This window comes from Sapajus apella, unplaced genomic scaffold (assembly GCF_009761245.1).
Source record: "Sapajus apella isolate SASKATOON/1434 unplaced genomic scaffold, GSC_monkey_1.0 scaffold77, whole genome shotgun sequence".
Classification (NCBI taxonomy): Eukaryota; Metazoa; Chordata; class Mammalia; order Primates; family Cebidae; genus Sapajus; species Sapajus apella.
In genome coordinates, this window is record NW_022437017.1 from 1,530,581 (window position 1) to 1,552,467 (window position 21,887).

At 53.6% G+C, this 21,887-nt stretch overlaps 1 protein-coding gene across 1 annotated transcript; it reads left to right on the plus strand.

Moving 5' to 3' along the window:
* Positions 1 to 4,368: 4,368 nt before the first annotated feature.
* CDC37 (cell division cycle 37) lies at positions 4,369 to 17,430 on the plus strand. Its single transcript, XM_032251809.1, has 8 exons — positions 4,369 to 4,586; positions 13,025 to 13,300; positions 13,669 to 13,777; positions 13,870 to 13,985; positions 14,067 to 14,189; positions 15,147 to 15,329; positions 15,430 to 15,501; positions 16,860 to 17,430. Exons 1-8 carry the CDS (start codon positions 4,485 to 4,487, stop codon positions 17,013 to 17,015), a joined length of 1,137 nt encoding a protein of 378 aa, XP_032107700.1. The 5' UTR covers positions 4,369 to 4,484; the 3' UTR covers positions 17,016 to 17,430.
* The last annotated feature ends 4,457 nt before the right edge of the window (positions 17,431 to 21,887 follow it).

Consider the following 21,887-nt stretch of genomic DNA (forward strand, 5'->3'; position numbering starts at 1 on the left):
AATCATGTGGGCATGGTGGTGCATACCTGTAAGCCCAGCTAATCAGGAGACTGAGTCGGGAGAATCACTTGAACCCGGGAGGCGGAGGTTGCAGTGAGCCGAGATAGAGCCACCCCACTCCAGCGAGTGCATGGCAGAGCAAGGCTCTGTCTCAAAAAAAAAACAAGAAAGGGCCGGGCGCAGTGGCCCACGCCTGTAATCCCAGCACTTTGGGAGGCCGAGGTGGGTGGATCACGAGGTCAAGAGATCGAGACCATCCTGGTCAACATGGTGAAACCCCGTCTCTACTAAAAACTATAAAAAATTAGCTGGGCATGGTGGTGTGTGCCTGTAATCCCAGCTACTCAGGAGGCTGAGGCAGAAGAATTGCCTGAACCCAGGAGGCGGAGGTTGCGGTGAGCCGAGATCGCGCCATTGCCCTCCAGCCTGGTTAACAAGAGCGAAACTCTGCCTCAAAAAAAAAAAAAAAAAGAAAAGAAAGAAAAAGAAATGCAGGTTCCAGGTTTAAATCTCTGCTCAGTCACTCAGTACCCATGGGGCCTCAGGGCATTGTTCAGACTTTTTGACAGCCGCTCATCCGTGATGAGTGTTAGTGGGATTACGTTTGTCTGGGTTTGAGTGTGTGTGCGCTGAATTCAACTCCTCCAGGCTGTCTTTCTAAATACCAGCCACGCCCTCTATTTCCATCAGTATCCTAGTCACAGTGTGTAGCTGTATCTTTTTGATCATGGTATTTTGTTTCAGTTTCCTCCACTAAAAGTCAGCTCCTCTGGGGCAAGGGGTTTTGTTCTGTTTGTTGCTGTGTCCCTGGCACCTGGTACATAGTAGGTGCTGAATAAATATTGAATAGATGAATGCAGTGCTGTGTCTATATGCTATGTGGGAAAAGGTGGGCACTGGCAGGACACCATGAGTTCCTAGAGGACCGAGTGCTCGGTTCTGGTCTCTGTCCCCAGCTGTGCACAACCCTTGCTTTCACCATCTCCTTTTTTTTTTTTTTTTTTTTGGTGAGACAGTCTCACTCTGTCTCCCAGGCTGAAGTGCAGTGACATGATCATGGCTCCCTGCAGCCCTGATTTCCTGGGCTCAGGCGATGCTCCCACCCCAGCCTCCCAAACATCTGGGATTACAGACGTGAGCCCCTGTGCAGGGCCCATCTTTGATTTTGTAGAAATGTTGACATTCTGAGACTCACTGTCTCTTGTATCAAATTCAAGGGGGAGGTGGTGGTGGACTGGTTTATACTAAGCCTTCTTCCTAATCTACAGTTCTAGAATCTAGTGTTACATCTAATCCCCTCTTTAATTCATTTAAGATTTTTTTTTTTTTTTTTGAGATGGAGTTTTGCTCTTGTCACCCAGACTGGAGTGCAATGGCACCGTATCAGCTCATTGCAACCTCTGACTCCCAGGTTCAAGCAATTCTGAGGAGCTGGGACTACAGGTGTGTGCCACCAGGCCCAGTGAAGGATTTATTTTTGTTTTTATTTTTTTTTTACAGACGGGTGTTGCTGGGATCCTCCAGCCAGCCTCCTGAGTAGCTGGGACTACAGGCTCACACTACAATGCCAGGCTCATTCAACTTTTATTGAACACCTACTGTGTGCCAGGCACTATTCTAGACCTGACCCTGCCCTCCTGGAGCTCAGACCCAAGAAAGAAGGCAGGCAGAATCCAGAAAGCTCATTTAATGTTGTCTTTCTGTCTTTCTTTCCCTCCCTCCCTCCCTCCCTCCTTCCCTCCCTCCCTCTCTCTCTCTCTCTCTTTTTGAGGCAGAGTCTTGCTCTGTCGCCCAAGCTGGAGTGCAGTGGCATGATTTTGGCTCACTGCAACCTCCTTCTCCCCAGTTTAAGCAATTCTCCTGCCTCAGCCTACTGGGTAGCTGGGATTACAGGGGCGCACCACCACGCCCACCTAATTTTTGTATTTTTGGTAGAGATGGGATTTTACCATGTTGGCCAGGCTGGTCTCCAACTCCTGACCTCAAGTGATCTGCCTGCCTCAGCCTCCTGAAGTGCTGGGATTACAGGCGTCAGCCACTGTGGCCTGCCCCTCCTTTAATCTTGAGTGCCTTTCTCCCTAGTCTCTCTGAGTCTGAGGACAGAATTTTAGTCTTCATAGTCTGAAATCACCCTCGGGGATCTGTCTATTTATACAGGGGTCCTGCTTCCTCACCAGCCAGGAGCAGGGACCCCTGCTGGGTTTGTAGGTTGCTGCTGCCCCAAAGCCTGGCCACAGTGCCCAGCACATAGTAGGTACTTGGAAAACAGACGTAAAATGAGCTAATAAATAAAATGATGGCGCAAAAGTAGGTTCTGTGCTCAAGAGATCTCGGAATCCTAGGTGTGTGTCATTACCCACTTTACAGATGAGGAAATTGAGACTCAGGAAGGGAAAGCCGCCTGCCGGGCCCGCAGCTCAGTGGTACGTGGCTATGGGATGTAGCAGAAGCAGCAAGGGTGGCCCCAAAAAGCGTTCCCAATTTCCTCTACCCCCCCCACCCCACAGGCAGAAGAGACACAGCAGGGTTTGCACAGATGGGGGTGGGTGGGGACCGGGGACAGAGGGACAGTACAAAGCAACTTAGGGGTGTCTCTCCTTCTCAGTCCCCAGGGCTGGAGGTGCTGTGCGGGCAAATTATGAAATGCTTGGCGTTGATGGGGACGCTTCCGGCGCCCTGTCCCCAGTTCTGGAAGCTGAGGCACCGGGGACCCTGTTTTGCTGAAGCTGGGCAGCTCCAGGTTCCAAAGCCGGGAAGAGAGACCCCGCACATATCCGGGAATCCGCGACATCTGGGATTCTCTCCAAACACCCACAGCCTGATGACCGGGCCGAAGCCCTACAGGGCGTACGGTGGGGGTGGGAGGACGGCTTTCCTGCGGAGCCGGGGAACCCCCTACCGTCCTGGCTCCCTCCCTCCATGGCACTGGGTCCCCCTCCCCACCGCAGCTCGCAGCCCCAAGCTTACCTTGCGGGGGGGCTGGGGAGGGGATGCCCTGCCCTCTCCGGCCTGGGGGGCAGGAGGGGACGGGGGTGTCCAGACCCTTTGTTTGCTGGTGTGTGTGTGTATGTGTGTGCGCGATTGTGAGAGCCGCCGGGGTGTGGGTCCGTGAGCGCGCGTGCTCGAGCTGTGACGGCCTCTGATGTGCTGGACTGCCAGGGTGGAGGGGAAGAGGGAGGGGGAGGAGAGGGGGACTCCCCCGCTGCTGCCCGCCCACTCGCGGGTTTGAATGAAGCGCGAGGGGGAGGGGCGGCAGCCGGAGGGCGTTTTTGTCCAATGGCCCCTCCTACTCAATGCACCGGGAAATCCCCCCCCATCTGGAGACCTTCGCTCGCTCTCTCCAGGCCGCGCCTCCAACGTCTGCTCCAGGGGAGACTAGGAAGAGGCGCCCTTCACCCGGGTGGCTGGAGCTCCTCCTATCCAGCCTTCCCCACGACGCAGCATCCGTTAATCTGAGATAATCCTGGCCCGAGGCTGCAACACGGCCTATTATCCCGGTATCAAAGCGTGGATTGGGATGCATGGAAGTGTGAGGCTGGGACCCGGCATGCTTAGAGTAATGGAGTCCTTAGAGCCCCGGCGGAGGAAGGGGACCCCCAGACGAACGGGGAGGGGCTACGCGTGGCCCTAGACTGTGACGACAAGGAAAGCCCCCTTTCACCCCTCCGCGATCCCCCCCCACCAAGCGCGGGGCCAGGAGTACGCGCTGCGGGCTAGACTCTAGCGACACCCAGCGGCCTCGCGGGGAGGGGAGCCGAGACCCGCTGGGGGTCTGCCGGTGATTGTGTGTGTGTGCGCGCGCGCGAGTCCTCGCTGCGAATGGCAGGAGCTGGAGGACGAGGAGAAGGCTGTTGTCCGAGGCGGGGAAACCCCAGTTCCCAAGGCATGGCCACAATCTCCACTCCACGTTTAACCCCGCAAGGGGAGGGCCATACCGCCCTCGATTTAGACACCCCCAGGGCAGGTCAGTCCTCGAACTGAGAAAGTCAGAGTCATCAAGCGCCCCTCTCAAGCGCAGGCTTAGGTCCCCGTTTACGAGGGGCGGGGGGAAAGCCTTCCCCCATGTCCCTACCCCTTGCAGACGTCACTGCGGCGTGGCTGAGGGGACAGTTCTCTCTGCCTCATCAACCGTCCCCTCGCTGCCGCCCCAAACGCCCACCGCGGGGCGGCGGGAGATAAGGGGGGCTTGGAGTTGTAGCGCCCACACGTATGCCCCCATCCCGAGGAGGCCTAGCTGAGACCTGGCGCCCAAAGAGGTAGTCCTCTGAGGGAACTCCAGGGGTCCGGAACACTTGCGCAGGGTCCTTTAAGGCAGGCTCTGTAGCCAGTGCCGCTGCCGCGGTTACTAAGGATGTGACGTCTGAGAGGGCGGGGTTTCCCGCAGTCGGGCGGAAGCGGAAGGGGCGGGGCTCCGCTCACCGAGTCTCCAGCGCTGCCGCCACCGCCACCACCCGAGCCGGAGCGGGCTGGGCCGCCGAGGCAAGATGGTGGACTACAGTGTGTGGGACCACATTGAGGTGTCTGATGATGAAGATGAGACGCACCCCAACATCGACACGGCCAGCCTCTTCCGTTGGCGGCACCAGGTAAGGCGCGCGCGCCCATTCCTTTTCCCACTCCGGGGGAAGTTGTGATCCCCAGAGTTGTGATCCCCGATACTGCCCAGGGACCCCGCTGTTCACACCTAGGATTCTCACCCCCACAGTCTGGACTTTCAGAAGGCTCGATTAAACTCCGGGACCCCAGTACCACGGGGACCCTGAGTCCCTGCCCGGGATCTCCACCACCCCTCACCCCCACGCTCCGATTTTTTCGTGGGATTCCCTATTCACCCCATAGAAGTTCTTCATAGTCTAGACTCCCCTAGACCAGTCTTGGGGGGATCTCCCTAACTCTGTCTGGGACCTAACGTTTTCACCCTCGAGGTTTGGACCCCAAATTCTTCTGGATGATCCTGATCCTATTCGGGTATCCACTTCCTATCTGGAATCTCCCATCGCCCCCTCCCCCACCCCTACAGTTTGAAACCCCAATACTTTGGTCTGTCCTGGGATCTACTTCCTGGGATCTTGATCCCAGGTTCCCATTCAGATCCGGAGTCACCACTCATTTTCTAAACAGAACAAGGAACTCTATGCTACCCTGATATTCTTGTTCCTGGCCTGGGACTTCTGCCCACACCCAGGACCCCCTTCCCAGAGTGTAGACCCTTGCCCCCTCAGGGTCCTTAGTCTCACCGAGGACTTGGGTTTTGGAACCTGGTTCCCCTCTGGATCTAACTACCAGCTCCACCCCGATGGAGCCTCACATTCCAGCCTCTCCTTTGGCCTCTGGTAGAGGCATTTCCCATTATACCAGGAAATCCTGCCCACGTGGCTTCCCGTCCAGCCAGAGGCCCCTGCCCCTACTTGGTATTGCCGACTCTGTCACCACCCACCTCCCAGACTGGCTTCCTGCATGAGCTTCGCCAGCATTGGAAACTTTCCCCTAACTCAAGCCCAGGATCCCAAACCCACCCCACCTCGTGTCCCCAGCCTGATGAGCTACTCTCTGCTATCTAAATTGGCCCTGCTCTTATCCAGGGAGTCTCCTCGTCTGATTCTAAATTCACTAACCCTTCCGTCTGTCTGCCCACAACAGAACCCCCAAATCCAGACCCCAGAATCCCTGAGTGATCCATATCCTGCCACCCTCTCAGTGCTCACAAGCCAATGAGGTGACTAAGACTTAAAGGTTTAACCTCTTGCTCCTCCAAATCAGAGTGCCTGCATCCACTTACCAGTGTCTGTTGTACTCTTTTTTTTTTTGAGACAGAGTTTCTCTCTTGTCACCCAGGCTGGAGTGCAATGGCGCTATCTTAGCTCACTGCATCCTCCGCCTCCCGGGTTCAAGCGATTCTTCTGCCTCAGTCTCTTGAGTAGCTGGGATTACAGGCATGCGCCACCACGAGAGGCTCATTTTGTATTTTTAGTAGAGAGGGGGTTTCTCTATGTTGGTCAGGCTGATCTTGAACTTCCTACCTCAGGTGATCCACCTGCCTCAGCCTCCCAAAGTACTGGGATTACAGGCGTGAGCCACTGCACCTAGCCATGTTGTACTCTTAAACTAGAGGCATATATCTCTCAGAACCTTCTGGTGAGGATCTCTTACCCCATCCTCCCATAGGCCAACTCCCCATCATTTATCCAGAAACAACTAGAAGGTCCCTTCTCCATCCTTCCAGAATACACCGGAATACGACATTAGTTTCTTCATCTGGCTCCCAGTCCTACCTCCAGACCTATTCCTTAAATCCTGAGTCTCCTGGGTAGTGTACCTGCCAAGCGAGCCACTGGAGTGTGGGAAGAAAGTTCTAGCGCTTCTATTTCTTGCTGTGTGTAACATTTTATTATGAAATATTTAAAACTTCTGCAAAGCTCCAAAGACTATTCTTGGGAAGACCTATTTCTGTCACATAAAGAGGTTAATCTTTACTACTGTGGAGAATGGTTTGGTCCTGCTGGGTGGGAGGGCCCCCTCCTGCAGTGTAGTGTACCTGCCACACCCTCCTCCCTCTGGCACAGAGCTTTCCCTGTCCTGCCGCTGAGAACCCGGTGGCTGTAGTGGCGCGTAAGGGAGGCAGGGGGTTTCATCGTCTCCAGCACAGGTTCAAGGACAGGCAAGCTTGGGTTCCAGTCCCAGCCCTGCCCCTTGCTGCTTATTCCTTTGATTCGGCAAGACTCAGAAGAAACCCCTTTGAGCCCGTGTAAAACCTGGGATAATATGGCCCCACTTCTTGTGAGATCTTTGTTAATAATGAATTAAGACTGGGTCAGGAAAACTTGGGGCAGGTCTGGAAGGAAGCATTGTGGAGGGGAAGGAAAGATCATTGTGGTTCTGAGCACAGGCCTGACTAGATTCAAATTTTGGCTCTGTCTGTATCACTCACCTGCTGGTGACTGCCAGGGAATTGTTTGAGCACTGTGCCTCAGTTTCCCACCTGAGATCTGAATGATGTCCACCTCACAGGGTTGTTGTAAGGGTGACCTTATTCATTTAATATTTGTAATACTTTTGGGGCAGTAGCTATTATCATCATCATTTAAATAATTCTTGCTTGTCATTAAAAAATTCTGTAGTCCAATGTGGTGTTGCATGCCTATAGTCCCAGCTACTCAGAGGCTGAGGCAGAAGGATCACTGGAACCCAGCAGTTCGAGTCCATCCTGAACAACATAGCAAGGCCTTGTCTTTTTTTTTTTTTTTTTTTTTTTTTTTTTTCAATTTTTTTTTTTTTTCCCCCACAGACACAGTCTTGCTGTGTCACCCAGGCTGGAGTGCAGTGGCACCACCTTGGCTCACTGCAACTTCCACCTCCCAGGCTCAAGTGATCCTCCTACCTCTGCCTCCTGAGTAGCTGGGACCACAGGTGCACACCACCATGCCCAGCTAATTTTTGTACGTTTTGGTAGAGACAGGGTTTCATCATGTTGCCCAGGCTGGTTTCAAATTCCTGAGCTCAGGCAGTCCACCCACCTCAGCCTCACAAAGTGCTGGGATTATAGGTGTGAGCCACCAAGCCCGACCTAAGACCTTGTCTCTTAAAAAAAAATCCCAGGGCCTGGCGCGGTGGCTCAAGCCTGTAATCCCAGCACTTTGGGAGGCCGAGGCGGGTGGATCACGAGGTCAAGAGATTGAGACCATCCTGGTCAACATGGTGAAACCCCGTCTCTACTAAAAATACAAAAAATTAGCTGGGCATGGTGGTGCGTGCCTGTAATCCCAGCTACTCAGGAGGCTGAGGCAGGAGAATTGCCTGAACCCAGGAGGCGGAGGTCGCGGTGAGCTGAGATCGTGCCATTGCACTCCAGCCTGGGTAACATGAGTGAAACTCCGTCTCCAAAAAAAAAAAAAATCCCAAAGGTTCCAGAAAGGGACAAATGAGTCCTTTTTCCCAGCCCCAGCTAGCTGACTCTCCTGCCCAGAGACAGCTGCTGTTAGTGTTTTCTTCTAATGAGTTGTATAACATTGAGATTCTGTGAGCCTCAGTTTCCCTAACTGTAAGGCAGGAGGGTAGTGACACCTGTGGGCCCTGCTTACTGAGGTGGCTTCTCCCATGCCCAGCCTGCTACAGCCTCTCCCGAATGGGAGGTGTAAAGCCAGGCTGGGCAGGCTGCCGTCCTCACCAACTCCAAGAGGCCTTTTTTAGCTGTGGCCTCCCTGGCGGCTGCTTAGAGGACATTGGGGAGAGTGGTGGCTGCCCAGCAGTGGCTTGCAGGGTGGCGGGCAGGCTCCAGGGTGACACAGGCCCATCGTGGAGAAAGGGAGGTGCAGAGGCCACAAGCTGCTTTTTTTTTTTTGAGATGGAGTCTTGCTCTGTTGCCCAGGCTGAAGTATAGTGGTGCCATCTTGGCTGACCACAACCTTCGCCTCCCACGTTCAAGCAGTTCTCCTGACTCAGCCTACCAAGTAGCTTGGAATATAGGCGCATGCCACCATGCCTCGCTAATTTTTGTGGGTTTGTTTTGTTTTGTTTTTGAGACAGAGTCTTGCTCTGTCGCTGAGCTGGAGTTCAGTGGTGCAATCTCAGCTCACTGCAACCTCCACCTCATGGGTTCAAGCGATTATCCTGCCTCAGCCTCCCGAGTAGCTGGGATTACTGGCGCATGCCACCACACCTGGCTAATTTTTGCATTTTTAGTAGAGACGGGGTTTCACCCTGTTGGCTAGGATGATCTTGATCCCTTGACCTTGTGATCTGCACGCCTTGGCCTCCCACAGTGCTGGGATTATAGGTGTGAGCCATTGCACCGAGCAACTTTTTTTTTTTTTTTTTTTTTTTTTTTTTAAGAGATGGAGTCTCATACGGCGTGCTGAAGGCCTGTATCCTAGGCTACACACTGGGGACTTGTTCCTCTGATCCTTGCCTAGGGGAAAGTCCCCGGACCTCGGGCAGAGAGTGCCGCGTGCCAAGGCACGTAGATTTTCCCCGCTTCCCACTGCAAATCCCGCCAAGAGATGGAGTCTCACTATATTGCCCAGGCTGGTCTCAAATTCCTGAGCTCAAGAGGTCTTCCCACCTCAGCCTCCCAAGTCCTGGTATCAGAGGCATGTGCCACTGTGCCCGGCCTGCAGCTGCTCTTTCTTATCTCATGAGGTGTAGCCTTTTTTTTTTTTTTTTTTTTTTTTTTTTTTTGAGACAAGCTCTCACACTGTTGCCCAGGCTGGAGTGCAGTGGCGTGATCTTGGCTCACTTCTACTTCTGCTTCTCGGGTTCAAACAATTCTCCTGCCTCAGTAGCTGGGATTGTAGGCACCCATCACCATGCTCAGCTAATTTTTGTATTTTTAGTAGAGATGGGGTTTCGCCATGTTGACCAAGTTGGTTTGAAACTCCTGATGTTAGGTGATCCACTTGCCTCGGCCTCCCTAAGTCCTGGGATTATAGGCTTGAGCCACCACTCCCAGTCATGTAGGCCTTTTTTTTTTTTTTTTTTTTTAAGACGGGGTTTCACCGTTTTGGTCAGGCTGGTCTTGAACTCCCAACCTCAGGTGATCCACCCGCCTTGGCCTCCAAAGTGCTTGGATTACAGGAGTGAGCCGCCACACCTGGCCGCTTTTTTTTTTTTCAAGGCAACAAACAGGGGTTCACCTTCAATTTTTTTTTTTTTTTCCAAGCATGTAGGCCTTCTTGACCCCTTATCCTTATGGGGGAAACTGAGGCTCATGCTGGCTGTGTCAGTCCCCTTTGGTATTAGAATAGGGGCCAGCTCTGCCTGGCCTTGCCCTAGAACTTGGGGACACAGCCTCATACAAGGCACAGAAATGAGTCAGCAGACCATTTGGGTGGCGGCGACAAGGACGGAGATGGTAACAGTGGGACTCACCTACCAAGGGCTGTGTTGGAAGCATGTTCCATAGAGTTACTCATTCAATCCTCACAGCGATCCTGGGAGACTCCATTTCACAGAGAGGAAGACCCAGGCCAGGAAAGGTTTCAGTGACATTGCCAAAGTTCCATCTCCTGTCAGTGGCAGAGCTGGGTGCTGTGACCTCGTAGTAACAATCACTTCCAGTTATTGAGCATGTACTCTGGGCCAGAAATCAAGCTAAGCATTTGAAGGACATTTCCTTTTTTAAGCCCCAGAATAGTCCCCAGAGAGAGAAAGAGAGGAAAGAGAGGGAGAGAGAGAGGGGAGAGAGAGAGAGAGAGAGAGAGAGATTGCCTCTTTGCACAGATGGTAATGACCCTGGCCAGCACAAGAAGGGTGCGTGCCCAGGGCCCGAATGGCTCTGGACATTTGACTTTAATGATCTCCTTTGTCTCTTCCAATATAAGCTTGTGCCGTCAGCATTGTTGACTGTTTGACAGATGAGAAAACCGAGGTTCCAGAAAGTTAGGAGATGGCCCAGGGGCACTGAGCCAGTACATGGTGGCTGTGGGCGAGGACCCCAGGGCTTGTGTCCCAAGGCTGTCCTCCAGAACCCTCACCATATCACCAGATGGTCACAGTTGGTCCTTTGGGGGATCAGTGGTGCCCCAGCCAGGGGATATTTGGGGAAGGTTCTGTTGAAGCTGAGGTTTGGGTGCAAAGCAGGTAAGGGGACCGCAGAGGCCAAGAGGCAAGACAGAGCCTGTGCTTTTGGGGAACCATGAGGGCCAGCATCTGCCTGGGACCCAGGACCAGGATGCAGGGATCAGGAGTCCCATCTGAATTCAGAGCCCCCCAAGGTGTGGTAGTGGGGAGGGCTGTGGTGATGCACTGGCTTCACAGGCCTCTCTGGCGGCAGCTGTGCCTGGATTGGGGAATGACAGTGATCGGAGATGATGGTACATTTCAGGGTTTGATTAGTGGCTCTGGGTAGAGCAGGCTGCACTGAGAGTCAGGAGAGATGATGGTGGAGCACGCAGGGGTCTCAGGAGAGGCCTGAACAATCCAATGGGGCCCAGGTGGAGGTCTGAGCGAGATAGGGAGTGAGGCACTATTATCAGCAGAAAGAGGAGGTGCCTGGGGCTGGAATACGCGGGAAGCAGTTGGACACCAAGCTGGGTCTCAGCAGGGCACGCTGGGCTGGAGATAGAGCCAAGGGGTCCTTGACAGTGATCCTGGGGCAAGGCTATGGGTAGACCAAATAAACATCCAGAAGGGGGCCGGGTGCATTCTAGATGCCTGTAATCATGCCTGTAATCCCAACACTTTGGGAGGCCCAGGTGGGTGGATCACTTGAGGTCAGGAGTTCAAGACCAGCCTGACCAATATGGTGAAACCTCATCTCTACTAAAAATACAAAATTAGCTGGGAGTAGTGGCATATGCCTGTAATCTCAGCTACTTGGGAAGCTGAGGCAGGAGAATCGTTTGAACCCGGAGGCGGAGGTTACAGTCAGCCAAGATGGCGCCATTGCACTCGAGCCTGGCAACAAGAGCGAAACTCTGTCTCACAAAAAAAAAAAAAAAAAAGAAAGAAAGAAAGAAGAAGGGAAGAGAGGCAGGGCCTTTGTTGAGGGAGAATACTGCAGAGGACCTGGTTCTGAGGAGGAAAGATAGTTCAGTTTTGGGCATGGAGTTAGAGATGCCTGTAGGGACACCAGGCAGAAGCAGCTTGATGGGGGTAGGGGGAGGAGCAGGGAAGGGGACCAAGTGTGAGTGAGGGTGGCTCCAGGTTGGAGGCGAAGGCTGACAGCTGGAGACAGTGTTTAGGCCTCCACTGGGCATCTCATTACTTATTCACTCAACAAGCATTTCCTGGCTGGGCACAGTGGTTCACACCTATAATTTCAGCACTTTGGGAGGCCGAGGCAGGTGGATGGCTTGAGCACAGGAGTTTGAGACCAGCCTGGGCCACATGGCAAGATGCCATCTCTATAAAAAATAAAAAATTAGCTAGGCAGGGTGGTGTGCACCTGTAGTCCCATCTACTTGGGAGGTTGAGGCAGGAGGATTGCTTGAGCCTAGGAGCTCGAGGCTGCAGTGAGCCATGGTCACACCCTGCACTCTAGTCTGCATGACAACGAGACGTTGTTCAAACAAAACCAAACAAAAGCAAAAACAAAAAAACAAGCATGTGCTGAGTCCCTGCTTTGTACCAGGCCAAGTTCCTGGCTCTGGGGACAAAGTGGTGAACACATTCCCACATGTATAGAGGAGGGCTTGGGGGCAGTACGCAGAACATGATAAACAATTGTCATATGATGTTAGCGGTGGCTGGTGCTGAGGAGGCAGGGAATGCCAGGCAGGGGTGGGGGGAGGTTGTCATCATCAGGAAGGTGGCTGGGGAAGGGGTCCTCGCTAAGGCAACATGGAGCCCAGATGGCTAGGGTGCCATGGAGTCAGCTGTGGCGGGATCTGAGGGAAAAGCACTCCAGGTAGTAGGAACAGTCAGTGGGAAGGTCTTAAGGTTCAAGAAAGAAGTTGGCTCCGCAGAATGCAGTGGCTCCTGCCTGTAGTCCCAGCACTTTGGGAGGCCAAGGTAGAAGGATTGCTTGAATCCAGGACTTTAAGACCAGGCTGGGCAACGTGGTGAAACCCCGTCTTTACTGAAAATACAAAAATTAGCTGTGCGTGGTGGTGCATACCTGTAGTCCCAGCTACTCAGGAGGCTGAGGTGGGAGGATCACCTAAGCCCAGGGAGGTCGAGGCTGCAGTGAGTCATCTTCCGGTCACTGCACTCCAACCTGGACGACAGAAAGAGACCCTATCTTTAAAAAAAAGGGCTCAAGAAAAGATGAGAAAAGTGAGGGGCCAGTGTGGATGGAAGGAGGATTGACAGGGTAGATTGTGCAGGCCCACATAGGCTGTAGTGACGACTTGGGCTTTGCTCTGAGTGAAATGGGAGCCGCCAGGGTTCTCAGCAGAGGATGGAGGAACCTGACCCCGCTTGGGTGTGCACTGGAACCTGTCGGGGCAAGGACGGAAGTTGGGAGACCAGGGCACTGGAGGTGGATGCAGACTTTTTCGCGGGGCTATCTCAGGTGCAGGGGTTGAGTATGGGGCTGGGGGTAAGGGGCAGGCCGCTCCTCAGAGTGACAGGCCGTTCCCGCCCGCAGGCCCGGGTGGAGCGCATGGAGCAGTTCCAGAAGGAGAAGGAGGAACTGGACAGGGGCTGCCGCGAGTGCAAGCGCAAGGTGGCCGAGTGCCAGAGGAAGCTGAAGGAGCTGGAGGTGGCCGAGGGTGGCAAGGCAGAGCTGGAGCGGCTGCAGGCTGAAGCGCAGCAGCTGCGCAAGGAGGAGCGAAGCTGGGAGCAGAAGCTGGAGGAGATGCGCAAGAAGGAAAAGAGCATGCCCTGGAACGTGGACACGCTCAGCAAAGATGGCTTCAGCAAGGTGTGCGGGGCGGGCGGGGCGGGCAGTGCGCGTGCGCAGCCAGTGAGCGTGCAGCTAGGACGCATGCGCACCCAATGCCAAGTCAGGGGAGGACCCTGGTGGTGAAATTGAAGTGTGGTGTGGGGGTTGGGGGGGCCACGTGGGGAGGGGGGACAGGTTTGGGGGGACAGGCGGATGAAACACCCCACCGGTCCCCTCCTCTGATCTGCCCCAAGGCCCATGCCCACGCTCCCGCCACCTTGATGCTCATGGCTTCGTCACCACCTCCGCCGTGGATGGGATGGGCGCTGCGGCCACGGCCCGCCCGGCCGCGCTCGAGGCGCTCTGCAGCCTTGCCCCAGCCCACTCCCCTTCTCACCCTACCACAGAGCATGGTCAATACCAAGCCTGAGAAGGCAGAGGAGGACTCAGAGGAGGTGAGGGAGCAGAAACACAAGACCTTCGTGGAAAAGTATGAGAAACAGATCAAGCACTTTGGTGAGTGGGGCGTGTGGGTTATGGGGGAGCCAGGTCAGGGCAGGCCCTTTGTCTCCAGGGCCCTCCAGCACCTTGCCAGCATCTTCCCACAGGCATGCTCCGCCGCTGGGATGACAGTCAAAAGTACCTGTCGGACAATGTCCACCTGGTGTGTGAGGAGACGGCCAATTACCTGGTCATCTGGTGCATTGACCTAGAGGTGGAGGAGGTGAGTGGAGCTTTCCCCAGGGCTGTGAAAATGCGCTGCCACTCACCGCCACTTGGTGACACTGCCTGTTGTCCCTGGCAGAAATGTGCGCTCATGGAGCAGGTGGCCCACCAGACAATCGTCATGCAGTTTATACTGGAGCTGGCCAAGAGCCTGAAGGTGGACCCCCGGGCCTGCTTCCGGCAGTTCTTCACTAAGATTAAGGTAGGGGCCCTGAGCTGCTAGGTGGCCAGAGGCCCCCTCCTCAGGGGACCAGCCCACAGTGCTCTGGGCAAGGCCGACTCCTGTCCACAGGGACTCAAACCCCTCCAATCACAGCATCCTAGTTAGGAGATGGCGGGGCCAGGGAGGGGAGAGAGCTGGGCCGATCCTGCCAGAATTTAAAAGTGGACGTCAGGCCAGGCTTGGTGGCTGAGTACTGTAGTCTCGGCTATTTGGGAGCCTGAGGCAGAGGACCACTTGAGCTCAGAAGTTTGTAAGCTATGGTGTGCCACTGCATTCTAGCCTGGGTGACAGAGCAAAACCGCATTTAAAAAAAAAAAAAAAAAAAACTGGGGGCAGTAGGATGTGCTGAAGATCCCCATGTGGATATGGGAGTAATATGGGTGTCTCTAGGGTTTTGAGGTTTTTTTTTTTTTTGAGACAAAATCTTGCTCTATCACCCAGGCTGGAATGCAGTTGCTCAATCTCAGCTCAGTGCAACCTCTGCCTCCCCGGTTCAAGTGATTCTCATGCCTCCACCTTCCGAGTAGCTGGGGTTACAGGCACCTGCCAGCCTCTAGAGTTTTTAACCTGCGCACCTGCAGGAACAGGGCTACTCTTACCGAGACTGGGGAGACCAAGGACAAGGCAGGCTGCAGGGACACTGGGAGGCTGGGAGGTGGCTATGTTAAGTTAGAGGCGCCTATGCAGGGACACTGAGGACGTGAGTGTCGCACATCTGCGGTAAAGCAGGGCTCCCAAGCAGGTGGTCTTTAGCAAATGCCAGATGAGGTCCCTGGCTGGGGGAGCCCAAGCCTTAGGGACCCCCTCATGTATGTCAGGAACAGACTTGGGACGCCTCTGAGGCGCCTCTGAGGAGCTGCAGCTGGAGGGTCCTGGGCTCCCCAGTCCCTTCTGAGCATTGGGCTGGGTCCAGTGAACACTGCCCAACCCCCATAGACAGCCGATCGCCAGTACATGGAGGGCTTCAACGACGAGCTGGAAGCCTTCAAGGAGCGTGTGCGAGGCCGTGCCAAGCTGCGCATTGAGAAGGCCATGAAGGAGTACGAGGAGGAGGAGCGCAAGAAGCGACTCGGCCCTGGCGGCCTGGACCCTGTTGAGGTCTACGAGTCCCTCCCCGAGGTGCGGTTCCCCGGGCCAGGTGGGCAGCAGGAGGGCCCTGAGCAAGACCCCCAGGGCCACAGGGACCCAGCCCCTGACCCCAGCTCCTCTGCACCCCCAGGAACTCCAGAAGTGCTTCGATGTGAAGGATGTGCAGATGCTGCAAGATGCCATCAGCAAAATGGACCCCACCGTGAGTAACCCTTGCCTTCCATGCCTTTTCAGCAGGCCACATGTCTTCCCCCGACCCCTGCGTCTCTGAAGCTGGCTGGTGAAAGTGCTCCTCCGAGGCTTCTCCAAGAAGTCGGGGGGTTGTGTCACCTTGGCATACGCCCACATTTATTGAGCACCTACTGTATCCCAACATCCAACAGATGATTGCTGAGCTTTCAGCCCGTGTCCCTCGTGACTGACAGTCACTGTTAACTGTGACGGTGTCTGGCCTCAGTTTCCTTATCCAAACCATGTTTTCTGTCAGTATCAGCCCACAAAGTGTTTGGGGAAGGGAGCTGAGCACATGGCAGGGACTGGTAAATGCTGGATGTTAATTGGATTTTGACTGCTTGTTCTTGAGAGACAGGGTCTTCCTCTCTTACCCTGACTGCAACTTTGACCTCCTAGGCTCAAGTGATCCTCCCACTTCAGCCTCCCCAAGTAGCTGGGATTATAGGCTGACACCATGACACCTGGCTAATTTTTTAAAAAAATATGTTTTTATAGAGACAGGGTCTCACTGGCTGTAATTTTGGAAATGGTAATAGAGTTTGAATCTAAGTAGGACACACTTTAACGCTGTTCCTACCACTTGGCTCACTGGTTGGCCACACTGGTTTTCTCATCTGTAAAATGGGTCTAGTTGCAGGACTGGACCTCAGGTTCTAGAAGCTTCTATGGGCATAGCCATCTAGACCAGGTCCTGCAATCCGAAGCTCGCGGACTCACTGCCTATCTTTTATAATAAAGTTTTATTGGAACAAAGCAGCTATGCTCAATTGTTTCCCTATCACCTACAACCGATCTTGCTCTACCGCAGCAGAGTTGAGTCGTGACGGAGACCATATGGCTGGCAGAAACAGAAATATTTAGTCTGTCCCTTTACCAAAAAAATTTGCTGGCTTTTTTTCTAGATTGCACTATCTAAATTTAAATTAAAGTTAAATAAAATTTAAAGTTCCAGCTGGGCAGCACTTTGGGAGGCTGAGGCGGGCAGATCACCTGAGGTCAGGAGTTCGAGAGCAGCCTGGCCAACGTGGCAAAACTCTATCTCTACTAAAAGTACAAAAATTAGCCAGGCGTGGTGACAGGTGCCTGTAATCCCAGCTACTCGGGAGGCTGGGGCAGGAGAATTGGTTGAACCTGGAAGGCAGAGGTTGCAATGAGCCGAGATCACACCACTACATTCCAATCTGGGCGACAGAGCATGACTCTGTCTCTAAATAAATAAATTAGTAAAATAAAATGAGCAGGAAGCCAGCTTGGGGATGTGCAGGGGACAACAGGGAGGCCACTGGGTGGCAGCCCTGCCTCACCTGCCTGCTCTTCTCCTTGCAGGACGCAAAGTACCACATGCAGCGTTGCATTGACTCCGGCCTCTGGGTCCCGAACTCTAAGGCCAGCGAGGCCAAGGAGGGAGAGGAGGCGGGTCCCAGGGACCCGCTGCTGGAAGCTGTTCCCAAGACAGGCGATGAGAAGGATGTCAGCGTGTGACCTGCCCCAGCTGCCACCACCATCTGCTTGCAGGCCCCTATGCGCCCCTTTTCAGCAAACAGATAGATGCCATCTCCCCTGCTCCTGGCCTCCTCCACTTGCGCTGCTCGGCCCAGCCTGGGGGGCCCACCCAACCCTCCCCGCCCTCCCCACTGTCCCCACTCTCCAGTGCCCATTCAAGTCTCTGCTTTGAGTCAAGGGGCCTCACTGCCTGCAGCCCCCCATCAGCATTATGCCAAAGGCCCGGGGGTCCGGGGAGGGGCAGAGGTCGCCAGGCTGGTCCATCAGGTAGGGGAGGGTCCCCAGCCAAGGGGCCAGCTCTGGTCACTGGGCTCTGTTTTCACTGTTTGTCTGCTGTCTGTGTCTTTTATTTGGCAAACAGCAGTGATGTTCCAATAAAGGATTTCAGATGCTCTCTGGGCTGCTGTGAGGGCTGTTCAGGCAGCCCATATCTTGTGGGTGGGAGGGAAACCTGGTGGAATATTGGAAGCTGAGTCTTGGTACTCTAGTCCTTTGCCCTCCAGCCATTGTGGGTACTTGCCTCGCACATGCTGTTCCACTGCTTGGAACAATCTTCCTCCAGAGGCCCCAGAAGCCCACAACCTTCAGTTCTCATCCACCCACTACCCTGTTCCTACTTTGAACCTCCAGAATGCAGGGTTGCCCAAGCTGATCACCGCCAGAGGGCAGTAGTGATCTGTAAACCAAGTCACGTTTTCTAGGGTTTTGCGGATTTTGCCTGCCCATGCCCACCTTGGCCCCTGCCGCCCCCTTCCAGCTTCCTACCACCATTTGGAGCAGCATCCTGGGCCACATCTCTCTGCCCTATGGCCAGTGCTGCCCACAAACTTTTTTATTGTTGAGACAGTCTAGCCGTTGCCCAGGCTGGAGTGCAGTGGTGTGATCTCTAATCACTACAACCTCCGCCTCCGGGGTTCAAGTGATTATCCTGCCTCAGCCTCCCAAGTAGCTGGAATTACAGGTGCCCGCCACCACACCTAGCTAATGTTTGTATTTTGGCACAGATGGGGTTTCACCATATTGGCCACCATATTGGTTTCAAACTCCTGATCTCAGGTGGTCCACCCACCTTGGCCTCCCAAAACGCTGGGATTGCAAGTGGGAGCCACTGCACCTGGCCCCCCACAAACAGATCTTGATTCTGAACGCTGCCTTTTATCCCCATGGCCTCCAGGTCCCCATCCCCTCTGGCTCTAATACCTGCCCCAGCCTCTTTCCAATTGCTCACTCCAAGCCAGCCCTCCCAACAGGCAGCAGCCAGAGGGCACCTGTGAACACGGGGGTCAGGCCAGGTCCCACCTCTGCTCAAAAGCCTCACAGGACTCCCCTCCCTAGGAGCAGAAGCGAAAGTCCTCACTGCAGCTGGCCAGGCCCCATCACCATCTGCCTGTTACCTCCCTGCCCTGTTGTCCCCAACCCCATATTGGCCCTTGAGCACTTGAAATTTCTTTTCTTGGTGCAGCCTTGGGTGATGTACTGAGCCTCAGTGTCCCTGCTGTTAGTGATGGCTAACAACATCACACTAGTGTCCTCAGGCTGTAGTGAGGGGAAAAGTGAGGTAACAGTTCAGACAACAAGCACCTGGCACTTAGATCCTTTGAATGTGGACCTTGGCACTTGGTGTCCCTCTGCAAAAGTCACAAATTTTATTTCTGCCATAGGAAAAGGCTTAAAGAGGAGTGCATGGCCAGGTGCAGTGGCTCATGCCTGTAATCCCAACACTTTGAGAGGCCAAGGTGGGAGGATCGCTTGAGCTTGGGAATTCAAGACCAGCCTGGCTACTGTTGCAAAACCCAGTCTGTACTAAGAACACAAAAATTAGCTAGGCATGGTGACACGTGCCTGTAGTCCTAGCTACTCAGGAAGCTGAGGCAGGAGAATTGATTGAACCCGGGATGTGGAGGTTGCAGTGAGCCGAGATCATACCACTACACTCCAGTGTGGGTGACAGTCTCCATCTCAAAAAAAAAAAGTGCAGCACTGGGCGAACAGGGGCACACCTATAGCTATAGTTACTTGGGAAGCTGACGCAGGAGGATTGCTTGAGTCTAGAAGGTCGAGGCTGCAGTGAGCTACAATCAAAGTACAATAAACACCGAGGTACACATCAGTTTAAGACATGTAATATCGGCTGGGCGCTGTGGTGGCTCACGCCTGTAATCCCAGCACTTTGGGAAGCTGAGGTGGGATGATCACAAGGTCAGGAGATGGAGACCACTATGGCTAACACGGTGAAACCCCATCTCTATTAAAAATGCAAAAAATTAGCCAGACATGGTGGCACGCGCCTGCAGCCCCAGTGACTCAGGAGGCTGAGGCAGGAGAATTGCTTGAACCCGGGAGGCAGAGGTTGCAGTGAGCCGAGATTGTGCCACTGCACTCCAGCCTGGGTGACAGAGCCTCTGTATAAAAAAAAAAACAGACACGAAATATCTCAGATCCAGTAGATACTTCTGCCCACCTCTCCTGGGGGACATCACCTTTGAGGGGACTGCTTGTCACTCACACCACAGATCAATGCCACTTCTCTGAGGCCCTCCTTGATCTACTTGAATTGCCCTCATGCTCGGTCACCACACCTGCCTCACATGCCTTGCTTTGCATCGACCTGTGTATTGTCACCTCCCATGTACTGTGGGTGCCACAAGAGCACGGACCTTTTCTTGCAACATCACAGCACCAGAAAGGGGACTTTCCAGAAACATTTGCAAAAACAGTGGATAAAAACCCCTGGAAAGCTGTTGTGCCCAAGCCGATCACCACCAGGGGGCAGGAGTGAGCTGCAAATCTAGTTAAACTTTCCTTAGTGCTTTGTACATTCAGTACTAATGGCAGGTTGGGGGCTGTAGGGGGACTCCTGGAGCCTTGAATGAGCCTCACACATCGTCCAAGATCTTTTTATTTTATTTATTTTTAAGAATCAGGGGTCTCTCCATGTTGCTCATGCTGGATTTGAACTGAGCTCAAGCAGTCCGCCAGCCTCAGCCTCCCAAAGTGTTGGGAGGCCAGTGTGCCCTGCCAAGTTAACATTTTAATTTTTGTTCATCATAGACATTTTGGTGTTAATTTCGGTTTTTCAAAATACTGCACTCCTGGTTATTGAAGGTTTTGTTTGTTTGTCTTTTGTGAGATGTCCATCACTCAGGCTGGAGTGCAGTGGTGTGATCTCGGGCTCATTGCAACCTCTGCCTGCTGGGTTCAAGCGATTCTCCTACCTCAGCCTCCCAAGTAGCTGGGATTACAGGCACCTGCCCATCATGTCTAGCTAATTTTTGTATTTTTTGTAGAGACAGGTTTCACCGTGTTGGCCAGGCTGGTCTCGAACTCCTGACCTCAAGTGATCTGTCCGCTTTAGCCTCCCAAAGTGCTGAGATTACAGGTGTGAGCCACCGTGCACAGCAGCTGGTTATTGAAGTTCTTGGCACTGTTTTTACTTTTGTACCTCACCTTAGCACTGGCACTGGTCCTGGTAGAGACACAGGGATCAAGGTGTCAGATTTTATCAGGAGGTGGAGTGGCACAAACTCATCATCCTCCCTGCCCATCCGCCCACCCAGTTCCCTGCCACTCCTTTCAGTTTCGTTTTGGAAAATTGTATATATTCTTATCCATTCCCCTCCTCCATTTTTTTTCCCAAACTATCTCATTCTGCCACCTAGGCTGGAGTGCAGTGGTGGGATCACTGAAACCTCCACCTCTCAGGCTCGGGTTGCCCTCCCACCTCAGCCTTTGGGCATCTGGGACTACAGGCGAGTGCCACCACACCTGGCTAATGGTTAACTTTTTTGTGGAGACATGGTCTTACTATATTGCCCAGGCTGGTGTCAAGCTCCTGGGCTCAAGGGATCCTCCTGCCTTGGCCTCCCAAAGTGCTGGAATTACAGGCATGAGCCACCTTCCCCAGCCTTTTTTTTTTTTTTTTTTAAGGTGGGATCTCCCTCTGTCACCCAGGCTGGAGTGTGGTGGCACAATCAGAGCTCACTGAAGCCTCTAACTTCTAGGCTCAAGTGATTCTTCTGCCGCAATCTCCTGAGTAGCTCAAATTATAGCCAAGAGACACTGCATCTGGCTATCTACCACCAGTCTTTTTTTTTTTTTTTTTTTTTTGAGATGGAGACCTGCTCTGTTGCCCAGGCTGAAGTGCAGTGGCACTATCTTGGCTCACTGCAACCTCAACCTCCCAGGTTCAAGCGATTCTCCTGCCTCAGCATCACATTCAAGCATGCACCACCACACCCAGCTTATGAAGTGTATTAACTCATTTGATGCCCCTGATATGCCTCTGGGTTTGGGACTCTAAATAACCACATCTTGCAAAGGAGGAAACTGAGGCACAGTTAAGGGACCACCCAGGAGCACATGGTGATGGAGCTGGGACTTGAACTCAGCCCATCTGGTGCCAGCTTTCATGTGTGAAAGTTACTTCTCTGTATCCTTTCAGGCCAACACTGAGTGTCCCGTTTGGGGCTGCTCCTGTGAATTTTCTAGAGAACACAGGTTCGCACACGTGCCTATAAGGAGCATAGAATTTTTGTGGAAAGATTCCCTGGAGGCCAGGCACAGTGGCTCAGGCCTGTAATCCCAGCCCTCTGGGAGGCCAAGGCGGGCGGATCACCTGAGGTCAGGAGTTTAAAACTGGCCTGGCCAAGATGGCAAAACCCCATCTCTACTAAAAACACAAAAATTAGCTGGGCGTGATGGTGGGCACCTGTAATCCCAGCTACTTGAGAGGCTGAGGCAGGAGAATCCTTTGAACCCAGGAGGTAGAGGTTGCAGTGAGCTGAGATCATGCCATTGCATTCAGGCCTGGGCACCAAGAGTGAAACTCCATCTCAAAAAAAAAAAAAAAAA

Coding starts and splice junctions, on each gene's coding strand:
- CDC37 (XM_032251809.1), top strand. CDS start 4,485: ATGGTGGACTACAGTGTGTGGGACCACATTGAGGTGTCTGATGATGAA. Junction 4,587..13,024: donor TCTTCCGTTGGCGGCACCAG/GTAAGGCGCGCG, acceptor TCCCGCCCGCAG/GCCCGGGTGGAGCGCATGGA. Junction 13,986..14,066: donor TTGACCTAGAGGTGGAGGAG/GTGAGTGGAGCT, acceptor TGTCCCTGGCAG/AAATGTGCGCTCATGGAGCA.